The sequence below is a fragment of the Mastomys coucha genome, unplaced genomic scaffold, assembly GCF_008632895.1.
Source record: "Mastomys coucha isolate ucsf_1 unplaced genomic scaffold, UCSF_Mcou_1 pScaffold21, whole genome shotgun sequence".
Taxonomy (NCBI): Eukaryota; Metazoa; Chordata; class Mammalia; order Rodentia; family Muridae; genus Mastomys; species Mastomys coucha.
In genome coordinates, this window is record NW_022196904.1 from 57,272,436 (window position 1) to 57,284,112 (window position 11,677).

General features: G+C 44.4%; 1 protein-coding gene across 2 annotated transcripts in view; it reads left to right on the plus strand.

Moving 5' to 3' along the window:
• Positions 1 to 11,677, plus strand: part of Adamts17 (ADAM metallopeptidase with thrombospondin type 1 motif 17) — a 319,009-nt gene that overhangs the window by 234,571 nt on the left and 72,761 nt on the right. For both annotated transcript variants that reach the window (XM_031386937.1, XM_031386938.1), the window contains one exon: positions 5,905 to 5,985. In XM_031386937.1, coding sequence (XP_031242797.1) covers positions 5,905 to 5,985 — 81 coding nt within the window. The remainder of the gene's footprint in view (positions 1 to 5,904; positions 5,986 to 11,677) is intronic.

The following is an 11,677-nucleotide window of genomic DNA, read 5'->3' on the forward strand; positions in this document are numbered from 1 at the left end:
GGGAGTAATTTTGGTGGCAGTACTAGTTTTATTTGTAGTCCCCCCCCCTTTTTTTTTAAAAGGAAGAAGCCAGGCAGTGGTGGCGCACGCCTTTGATCCCAGCACTTGGGAGACAGAGGCAGGTGGATTTCTGAGTTTGAGGCCAGCCTGGTGTACAGAGTGAGTTCTAGGACAGCTACACAGAGAAATCCTGTCTTGAAAAACCAAAAAAAGAAAAAAAAAAAGAAAAAAGAAAAAGAAAAAGAAAAGGAAAAAAAAGGAGGCATTCTTAGAGGAAAGCAGTTTGGCACCCTTCCTGATCTCCCTCCTAGTTCCTGCTACTTCTGATCTGATCTGCATTGATCAATTTGCATGTTCTGACCATCTCAGGGCTACAGTCATGAGCAGGTGGTGCTTTGTGCGGCCACTTTTACTTAGTACAATGTTTCCAAACTTCAGCTTTGTCGCTGCCTACAGCAACATTTCCCTTTTTCTCTTGTCCTACAAGACTGCATTGTTTAGCTAGGCCACATCTGCAGTATGTCCATCAGGTTTGGGTTTTGTTGTGTTTTTCCTGTTGTTGTGGTAGTGGCAGCTTTTGCTACTACAAATAATACTGACTGGGTATAGGATTTTGTGTACAAGTTATCATGCAGACAGGTTTTCATTTGCTTTGTGTATACTATGTTACTAGGGAACATATTTTTCTTGGGAAAGTTACTTGTCTTTCCTGGGGTGTCTAACTGGCAGTGGACTTGGGCCCTACTCTGTCCACCACTCACCAGTGCTCCCTCTTCTGCTTTCTGATGCAGCAGTCACAGTGCAGATGATGTGGTACCTCACCATCCTCTCTATTGGGCTTCTTTAGTGATTCATGCCACATGGCATATTTTCATGAACTCATATAATGGCCGGGCCATGTCTGTAACTTTTGTCAAGAAATGCCCATTTAACTGCTTATCTATTTTTTTGCTGGGATGTTTGTTTTATTACTGAATTGTGTTATTTATATATTCTGGATCAGATTCTTGATAAGATTAATGACTCTCAACTCCTTCATCCCAGCAATACGACCTGCCTTTTCATACTGTTCATGGCGAAGAGTGACGAGCTCTTAAATGCTGATAGGAGCCAGGATTTGACTTTCTTTTGTTGCTACAGGGTTAAGCTGCTGCCCAGTCCTAGGACACCAAGGTTTACTTCTGTCTTGTCCTCAGGGTTCCGTAGTTTAACCTCTTACATGTAGGTCCATGACCCAACTTTAGTTATTTGGGCTTTGTGGAGAGAGTGGTCTGAGATAGAGGGTAACCAATTATCCCAATGCTGTCTGTTGAAGACTGTTCTTTCTCCCATTGAGTATTCCTGGCATCTTTGTTTTATAAAAATAAGCAACAAATGATTTATTTCTGGACATTCAATCATATCCCATTGATAGAAGTATTTATCCTCATGCCAGTACCACACTCTTTTGATTAGTGTAGTTAAATAAAATGTTTGGTAATCAGAAAGTATGAGTTCTCCAACTTCACTTGGAATATGTGTTTTGACACTCATGAGGCCCTGGCATTTCCATATGAATTTTAAGACCAATTTGTCATGTTTGGCAAACACATGTCTTTGGGGGGATTTTGATAGTTATTATCTTAGATCTACAAGTTGCTCCTCCCGTCCTGTTATTTAGTCTTCTGGTACTATAGCTGGAACTCCGTGGTAGCCTGCTTGCCTCTCATGCACAAGGGCCTAGATCAAGTCCCAGGATCCATGCCCCCACCCAAATAAAATCTTTCTGATCCATAAACATGAACATATGATACCTTTTAATTTACTTAGATCTTCCCTAATATGTTTCAATAGCATGTTGTAGCCTTCAGTATAGAAGACTAACATATCTTGTCTTAGATGTATTCTGAAATGTTTTATTGTTTTTGGATGGTACCTAAACAGTTTCCTAACTGTTGCTTCCCAATGCAGCAGATTTTTATAGTTTCCCCTGTATCTTCCAACCCACTGCACCGCTTTCTAGGAGTTCCCCTGGGTCATTCCTTGGGACTTGCTCTACATACAGTGTTACCATGTGCAAATAGAAATAGTCTATTTTTTGCTCCTATGTTTATCTCTTTTATGTATTTATATATTTGGTTGTTTATTTTTGCCCAATTGCTTAAGAGCCTCCAATACACAGTTGAATAGGAAAAGCAAGCAAGATTTGCTCTTTAAAAACCCTTCTCCTAAGAGGAGAATGACTCAGTATTTTGAAATTAGTTATATTGTTAGCTGTGAGGATTTTTAGATAACCTTTATCATGCTGGCGTTATTCCCTTTCTACTCCTAGTTGAATTTGCCAAGTATTTTCTTTGTTTCTATTGAGATAATCATGTAGATTTTATCTCCTATTAATATGGGTGATTGATTACCTTACATTCTTGAAGTACGTCACATTGGATCATAGTATATAATGCTTTTTAGATGTTGTTTAACTGGGTTTGCTGAAGTCTTTTGTGCATATTTGCCTATGACATAGCATTGTCTCTAACACTATTTATGCCAGTATAAGTAGCTGTTACCAAGGCAATATATACATCAAAATTTGAACAAAACCATGAAATAGAACTATATATATTAGTGCATTATCATTTTTGAGACAGATCATGTCTTTAAAATAGCAAACATTTATTCAAAATATTGTAGTATAATAAAATATTGAGTTATAATGATACTCCTGACATTAATGTACAATATTACATATATTTATATTTGTGCAGATATATATGCAAGAAGATATATAAGTAGTCATATATCGAACCAATAAAGGTGTTTCCAATAACAGAGAAATGGGATAAAGTGTACTTAAGGATGGGCTGTTCCGAAAGTCCTACCATCTATAATCTCATATATTTTGCATAAACTTAAAAATAGAAATAGTTTTATGGTAAAAGTGATTTCAGCTGTTTTGGGTAAATCCATGTTCTAGCTAGTTACGTGATAAGCCAGGGGGAATCCATTCCCTGCTCACTGGCTTGCCCCTCACAGCCTCACAGACCGGTCTATACAAGTAGTTGGTGCAGTTAGAACTATGTCACTTAAGACTCGGTGACTGTGCAGAGAAGCAGCCCAGGCTCTGTATTCGTGCAGTGGTTAGCCCTTACTGTCCACTTGCTTGCATTAAGAACTGCTTAGGAGCTGAGCAAAATACAACTTGGAACATTCATGGAGACTCCTCTCTGACATCTGGACTGATAGATTCAAGGATTCATAATATGGTGGTGCTAATCGGAGGTGTTGAAATAAAAGAAAAGGGGTCTCGAGATGTGTCTTTGTGGCCGTTATCTTTTTTGTTTGTTTTGCTGGTTTTCAGGAACAAGGTTGCACTATGTAGGGCTGGGCTGACCTGAAGTTCACTCTGTAGACCAGGCTAACCTTGAACTCATAGAGATCTGCCTGCCTCTGCCTCCTGAGTGCTGGCATTAAAGGTGTGTTCCACTATGTCCAACCTGGGCCTCTCATGGTTATATTATATACAAATATATGTTAAATAAAAATTCATTGTTTTCATTGAATAATTTACATATTAAAATATAGAATAGTACATCTATTCCTGTTGTAAGCAGAAATAAAAAAGATGGGGGTAGTATTTAGCACCATAAGAGTCTTTTCCATTGAAAAGACATTTGCTATGGAATGGATTGCTACCACTTGTGACGCAGAGAGGGTCTTTCTGTCCTAAAGATTTAATAGCTCTCATCATAACGAGTTACTGAAGTTAACCCACTGCTATTATGCTGTTGTAGTAGTATTTTCTCCCCAACGATACCAGACCTTAGAGCAATTAAACAGAATTCATAACCTCCATGGCTTAATCCAGTTGTTTTTGACCTTCCTGATGCTATGACTCTTTAATCCAATTCCTCATGTTGTGGGGACCTCCAACAGTAAGATTATTTCATTGTCACTTCATAACTGTAATTTTGCTACTGTTATGAATCATAATGTAATATAAATACTTTTGGAGAGAGAGGTTTGCCAAAGAGGTTGTGATTCATAGGTTGAGAACCACTGGTGTAGGTGCTGTGTGGATCTGCACTTTGCAAGATGATGCCCTTGTTACTTCATAATATACTGCTTGCCTTTTACATAAATGTTTGTGCACCTCATGGCTGCATCTTAAATTCTCCTTGTGCATTGAAAGCATGTATACCATCAGATTAACAGAAATTATGTGTGCGTTTAAATGCACAAGACATGTTGAAAGATAAAGCATTGAAATATTTTTTAATGTGATACAAGTTTTAGTTTTTAGCTTGATTAGGTTGTTTCAGTGATTGAGCACCATTTTTATAACAAAAGGACATCTATATTGTGAGAAATCAAAATATAAATATTTTCCCCAGATATTTCCTTGCCTTCATGTGGCTGGACCTAGAAATCTCTGTGTTTTTAAATGACCACATTGAGACACAGCATCCTCCCAGATGAGGTAGATGCATTATAACCCTGGCCTTGAACCTAAACACGGGTGTAAATGGTTACCAATCTGCACTTCAGAATCCCAAACCCCATTGGGCCATTTACTGACATAGTAAACTTGATACTCCCTGACTGGATCCCTGACCGCCCTCCAGGCATGTCCACCCTGGCTGGTCACTAACTACCCTCACCCAGCTCTGTGAGCAGATGGAACATGCAGGGCCCCCACACACACACACACACATGGCAGTAGTCAAAGAAGCAGGGAAAAATGTATGCCACTAAAGCCACAGAAGCCACCAGGGCAGCGGAGGCAGGAGGTGGTGCGGGGCAAGGAAAGGGATGGTTTCATTGTAGGATGACTCTCTCTGCTTTTGTTATGATCCTGTGGGCATTCAGAGGAAAGGTAAGCTGCGACAGAGCATGAAGGAACTTCCAACAGAGGAGTGACACCAGAGCGTTGCTTATGATGTGTCCATGTAGAGTCCAGGCAGCTGAAGCAAGATGCTGCTGGCTGGGAGGCACAAACAGAAGAAACTTAGATTCTTACCCTGGAGACTGATAGTCTGAGATAATTGCGTGGGCAGGGTCCTCACCTTGTACAAGATTCATCCATCTCCACTGCCATCTTCTCATTGCATTTGCCCATGACATATCTGTGTGCAAATCCCTCCTCCTTTTTTTTTCTTTTGTTTAAGATTTATTTATTATTATAAATAAGTACACTGTAGCTGTCTTCAGACGCACCAGAAGAGGGCATCAGATCTCATTATGGGTGGTTTTGAGCCACCATGTGGTTGCTGGGATTTGAACTCAGGACCTTTGGAAGAGCAGTCGGTGCTCCTACACGCTGAGCCATCTCGATAGCATCTGCAAATCCCTCCTCCTTAAAAGCTATTTTAAGCCAAAATGGCTCAGCAGAGAAGGGAGCTTGCTGTCAAGGCTAATGACCTGAGTTGATTCCTGAACCCCACATGGTGGAAAGAAAGGATTGACTTTCCCAAGTTTCTCCTTGACATCCACACGTGCAGCGTGATACAAGTACTCCCACACATGATAAACAAGGAAATCTAATTTTTTAATGAAAACGTGTTCAGACTAAGATCTTGCTGAATTCGATATGACTTCACCTTAGCTAAATATGTGTGCAAGGCTCTTATTTCCAAATGAAGTCATACTCTAACACACACAAACACCTACATATCTCTATAGTTATCCTGACTAGTGTGCATTGCCCTCTGTAGAGGGACTGGGTTTGGGGGTTCCAAAATACATGTTCAAGAGAGGTGATTGCAACTCAACATAGAACCAATGGTTTTAGAAGCTGGAACTCCGCTGTCAGCCTGCAGTCTCTGAACTCACCACAGGGGGTGTAGTTGGGCAGTTCAAATGGGGGATTCCATGTGGGCCTCCGATCCAGGACTGATGTGCGCTTCAGCAGTATATCATCTGTCACCACAGGTTATATTGAAGCTGCTGTCATTCCTGCTGGAGCTCGGCGGATCCGTGTGGTGGAAGACAAACCTGCTCACAGCTTCCTGGGTAAAACTAAACTCATTCACTCAAAGTTGCTGCCCTATGAGTAGATTCTGACGACTGGAGTTGTAGCTCCCATACTAAATCCTTCTCCCAGTTTTATATATACTTGTACTCCCTGTATACCTTCTCCCAGGTATAACCCTGGCGTTATACCTGCACTTTCATTGGAATACCATAAGTACCCAAAATGGACCAGACAGCGCTCTTTGCAGGAAGATCCAAGGTATGTTGTGGGGGGGTGGGGAGAGTACAGTCAGTATCATCACTTTTAGACAGGATGGAAAATAAAAATGTGGAGGAATCTATGAGGCGTTGGGGATGTGTGTTTCCCAACAATCTCTCCTGGAGAACCCAGTGTAGTTAGCCCAGGTAGCAGAGACCCATGGGCCATCCTTCAGCAAGCCCCTGAAGGCTGCCAAGGGCACTAGACATATCTCTTGCTAAGAAAAGAGCAGTGGTCCTAAGCTGACTGGGGACACAGAACAGCACTGGCCCTCACCAAGCCCTGGGGACCTAACGTCTTAGTGACTGGCTGATTTCAAGCACATACTCTTGCATAGCTCTAAAAGGTTGAATTCCATCCTGACTGGTGCTCTTTGCCCTCCGTTGAAGGACAGATTCACTGAAACCAACCCCTCCTAGCTAAAGGAGGGCCTCTGAGTGATTCCAGTCTTGCAGTTAACCCTCAGCAAAGATCAGCCTGGTCCTTGAGCATCAGGAAGTAGGAACACTGCATTGAACTCCTGAGTATTGTTTCCACAGGCTTCAGGAGGAAAACAACTCATTGGGGTTTCAAGGGCTGTTCTTTTCTTGGTTCAGCGGGACAGAGATGCTGTCACCCATGTCGGCCAAAACCCCCCATGGTCCTTGTTTTGGTTAAATTTCAAACTAGGCATGGCTGATCTTCAGGGTCCCCTCTCTCAGCCTCTGTTGTAAGGTGTCCAGGGAGTGGGGGAGGGGCATAATTGCCAAGTGTTTGGGGTAAACCAAACCTTTTTATTTGAACTTTTAACACTGATGGATAAAGAAACTGTGTCTTTGACCACATCCCTACCTTTCTTTAGATTACGCAAATGTATCTGTGCCGTTCTTAGAAATGGTCACAACCTGAGTTTACTCAGCTGAGACAGACACAAAACTAATCTCTAGCAGGTGCGTGTTAGTCAAGACCACAGCACTATTATGCAGAGCCTAAGGGCAACTTTCTCAGAGTGGCAGCCCTCTGCTGAATTCCCAGAGATCCCACCCCTTCCCACTTACCTGAGAAAATGGGTCAATTTCTTCACTGTTGACATCAGAAGCCTTGCCACTTAGTGTCAACCCCCACCCCCTCCAAATTTACCTTTCCCAGCTGATGCTCTAGGAATGAATCCTTCTGCCACGGGAGCATGTTTCTTTACCAAAGGGCACAGCACTGAGACTCCACAAGACACTGCGGTCAGCTTTCACCCTCACCTCACAAAATTATGAACCCAGTAGTCTAAGAGCTGGCCCAGCTCTAAGTGTACCGTGCCAGTTCTTCCATAAAGCAGCAAAGTTAAGTCCTACACTCCTAAGATCCCCCAGCAGCCATCTTGCCTGACCCATCTCCATGAGTCTGGGAGAAATAACAAAACCATCTCCATTTCTGCTCTTCTGAGGAGTGTAAGCATGGCAGAGGATGGAGCCAGAATCAACAATTCATTGAGGTTTAAGGCCTAGAATATAAAGGAACTCATCACTAGGACCCACATGAGGGCTTGCTGTCAGTTGGCCCTCTCAGCTCTACTGTGGAAGCCTAGAGGCCACATGTTCAAAGCAGAGTAGTAATATCCATGTTTGTGGTTCCCAGTCACTGGGCAGTGCAGCACTTTAGAGACTGACCCCCACACCCCAATATACCACAGAGCATCACTATGCTGGATTTGCAGATAGCAAACAAAAGCTCCAGAGGACTTACTTTCATGCCCATTTCTGCACTCTACCTGAATCCATTTTAGTTTGGAGCCTCTCAGAATCGCCAGTGGAGTCTAATCAGGACCAGAGGTCGACTGACAGAGATGGCATTTCATTGTGTGCAACTGCCAGTCTGTATCCCAAGAGGACTGGTTTAAATGCCTGAATGACTTGGCTCCCCAGAAGCAGTACCATGCCTCCATGGGAGCTTGTAACCAACTTTGGTCCCCTTATCTTATCCCAAATTCATAACCCAAGCATTCCAGGCCCTGGCACATAGACAGGAGCAGCCTGAAGGTGGTCCATGCTCGCTGGTTATGTTTCTAGAGTCAGCTCCAGCAGGCCGTGTTTCCACTCAGGGCTGGGTGCTTGGAAGTCAACCCAGTTTAATTCTGAATTACTCTCACATTTGCTGGGAGCAGTTCCTGAAGAATTTCACCCCCGCCTACCTTCAGCCCACACTGGCTGGCTTTTTGCTCAAAACCACCTGGAACAGGAAATGCCTCCACAGTTTGTATCCATGGCTAAGAACAGAGCTGGCTAAACTCCTAGTGGAAATAAAAAAAAATTAAAAAAAAAAATCTGACACAGTGCCAGGAATAGAAGTGGGTTGACTGTGGGTCAAGTCTTCCAGTTGACTCCTGATGGGGAAGAACCGAAAAGAACCCTCTGGCCTTCTGCACCCCTCTGAGCCAGGAGAGAACGAGTAGGCAGGGGGAAAGCTTGCCTCTGCGTGACTACTGCTGACAAGGAGTACCCCTCCTTGCTTCGTGGAGCACTTGCTAGCTTCTCTGAGAGTGCCTCCAAGTCCCAGGATGGTGGGCAAACATCTACCTAGAGAAGGGCCCGAGCTGAAAATGGCTGGCTATTCAGCATGTGACATTATATTGTGGGCTATGCAGAGATCTTGTTCTGTCACAGTGGTCAAATTCTATGTTCCTGGGGCACCCTGCAAAAAGTCTGTCCAGCTATGGAAAGCATGTAAGCAAAATCCACAAAGCATGCATTTTCCTTTTTTGTTGTCGTTGTTGTTTTTGGATCACGGTTTGAAACATGCAGCCTCTGGCCCAGGCAGAAGCAGCTTGAGAAATCTCCTCAATGAACCAGAACCTCAGACCTTGCAGATGAACTCAAACCGCTGGCGGAATCCCGTCCTCTCTGCTGCAAACCGTTATTTGCCTATAAATCAAAGCCCATGGGATCATTTTGATGATGTTGCTGAGTCTTCTCGGAGTCCCCCAAATCCTAGTGTAGACTGCAGACTTATTGGTCTTGACATGCTTACAGACTAAGAGGTTGGAGGCCTGAGAGCCGAGGGTGTCATCTACATCGGCCTCAGGACACACAGAGGAGCTATCTTCTTCCACAAATCCTGCTTGGACCCACTCCCAGAAGGCAGGAGAGCAGCTCCTGCTGCAACCTAAGGGGACAAGAGGTGACAACCCCATGAAGTCATTGAATCACTAGACTCCACAAGGAAGCTACCTGTTCACCATCAGAAAATGACCTTGATGTCCCAGCACTGACCCAAGACTGACCTCTCACCCTTTAGAAAGGAATTTCAAGTGCTAAATTCTGCTTGTTTGTTTGTTTGTTTTCTACATGGAATATAGGAACTTAGAAATCTTGTGTCTTGCTATGTGACTCCCACCCAAGTCAGAAGAGTTAAAAGCCATGCCCATGCCTCAAGAAGTTCTTGCTTCAAATTCTTCCTGAACTGAGAAATCATGCCAGGGTCCTCAGGACTCATGGCAGGACTCGGATGAACAGAGGGCTCGGCAGCCTGGCCATCACTGTCATCCTTCCCACTATAGTTGCCGCTTCTATCCTGGCTCCCCTGGGACAGAGCAGCTGCTAGTAGTAACCTTCCCCCAACCCAAGCATGGTTTTTCTCCTCTCTAGAAGTGCTTTCTCAGACCTTTCCTCCTAGATGTTGGCCTCTGGGTGTGGGCCAGGGTGATTTTGAGATCATAATTTATAAGTCATTTGAAGCATCTTATAAAAGGGGCCAGAGGCGCGTACACAGAGCTGGTGAATGAGAGTCACCTGTGCAGGAGGTTGGTGCGGGGTGGGAACAGCAGCCCAGAAGCACACACTAGGCCTGTTGCATGCCAGGGCTGTGGAGCTCCTGTTTGTGAATAGCTCAGGTGATCCCGAGGAGCTCCTAAGAATAGTTTTCTTCCTCCATCTGCCCTGCCCTTGCCACGGCGAGTGTTTTTACAAGCTGACCTCCTAAAGACAGAGTGACAGCAAATCCAGTCCTTAGTTATGGGGCTTCAGGTCCTACTGAATTTAGAAGTCTCAAATGATGTGACAGGAAACACCATCTGCCTCTCTCAGAGGCTCTTTCCATGTGGTGACAGATTAGGTTTACATCTTTGGACAACACCTAGGAAGAAAGGCGTTTCTCTCTAAGGTGAAAGGCAACCAAAGCCCAGAACTGGACATAGTCCCATATGACTAGAGGAGAAATATACTCTCAAAGGAAGCTCAGGGGACAGGCGGGGGGTAGGGGGTGACACTCCTTGAAGATGGAGAATCAGGATGGACAGCAAGTATACTAGGTAGTCAAGATGGCCACCTTGCAAGAAAGGCCAAGGCCCTGACCTCTAGACTCCAAGCCCTAGCCTTAAGCTGGGAAGGGAGGCTGGTGAGTGAATGCAGAAGGTTGGTACACGTGGGAGTTTCTGAGGAGAGCTGCCACCCAGATTCTCTCAGCTGAGTATAACACGTGGGTTCCAGCAGGGGCCCAAGTGCAGCTGTGGGTGGCACATGGCTTTAAGGAGAAGTTTTGTTCATCTCCCTGGTTCCTGCTCACCAACAGCTAGCTGCAAGTGCTCCAGAGTCCTCTACCATAGCCACAGTGACTGTCACCTTCCACCTCGTTTCTGTGACATCACTCCATCTCTCAACCCGTTTCCCTAGCCAGACCTGTGGGAAAAGATCGCTGTCGTCTTTACTGGCTCCCTTGCCTTCCCGCCACAGGAGCTCTTCTTGATACCATGGCCTCGGTGGGTCGAGAGTCAGGGCCCCATCTCCAGGTCTGCCACACACTCAGAAGCTGCTTCCTTTTATGGTATCACAGCTAAATTTATAGGGTCTTTCTTTCCCAAAAGCATCTCCAGTTGCCTGTCTGTCCACACCCAAGGCATGAATGTGCCTCTGTCATGGAGCACATGAAGTGAGTCATATCGCTCTGTGGTCTGTTCCTCCTCCAAACTATGAGTTCCCTGAGACCAGGAGCACCCTGTCCTAATGCCCTTGCCAGTAAACACTCAGAATAGGGGAGAGACTGGCCGAGAAGCCCTGCTGTTCCATGGACGTCCTCAACTCATTCTTTGTTAAAGGACTCAGGCCCCTCATTTTTCTGTCCTGAAACTTCCTACCAACCCACACTGATTCCTCAAACCAAGTATATATGAGCATGTGCAGGGAGTGACTTCCCAAACCTCCAGCAAAGCTGAAAGACAGCAGATGCCTCTGTCACCTCCACCTGAAGAGGATATGGCAAATGTGAAGAGGATATGGCACGTGTGTGAGGCGTGGTCTGTTGGGTTCAGGTCTTGTTGCTACAACTTTATACCTGAGTGTCTTCTGGCGAATTACTTAACCTTCCTATGCTTCCATGTTTTCATGTGATCTGTAGAAAAATGATTCCAAGAGAATCATTGGGGAGATTAATAGGTGAGAGTGCATGAGTTGGAGCTTCTTAAATAATGATTTGCAAAGTTACTGTTAGAAGAAAAGAATAAGGATGTGT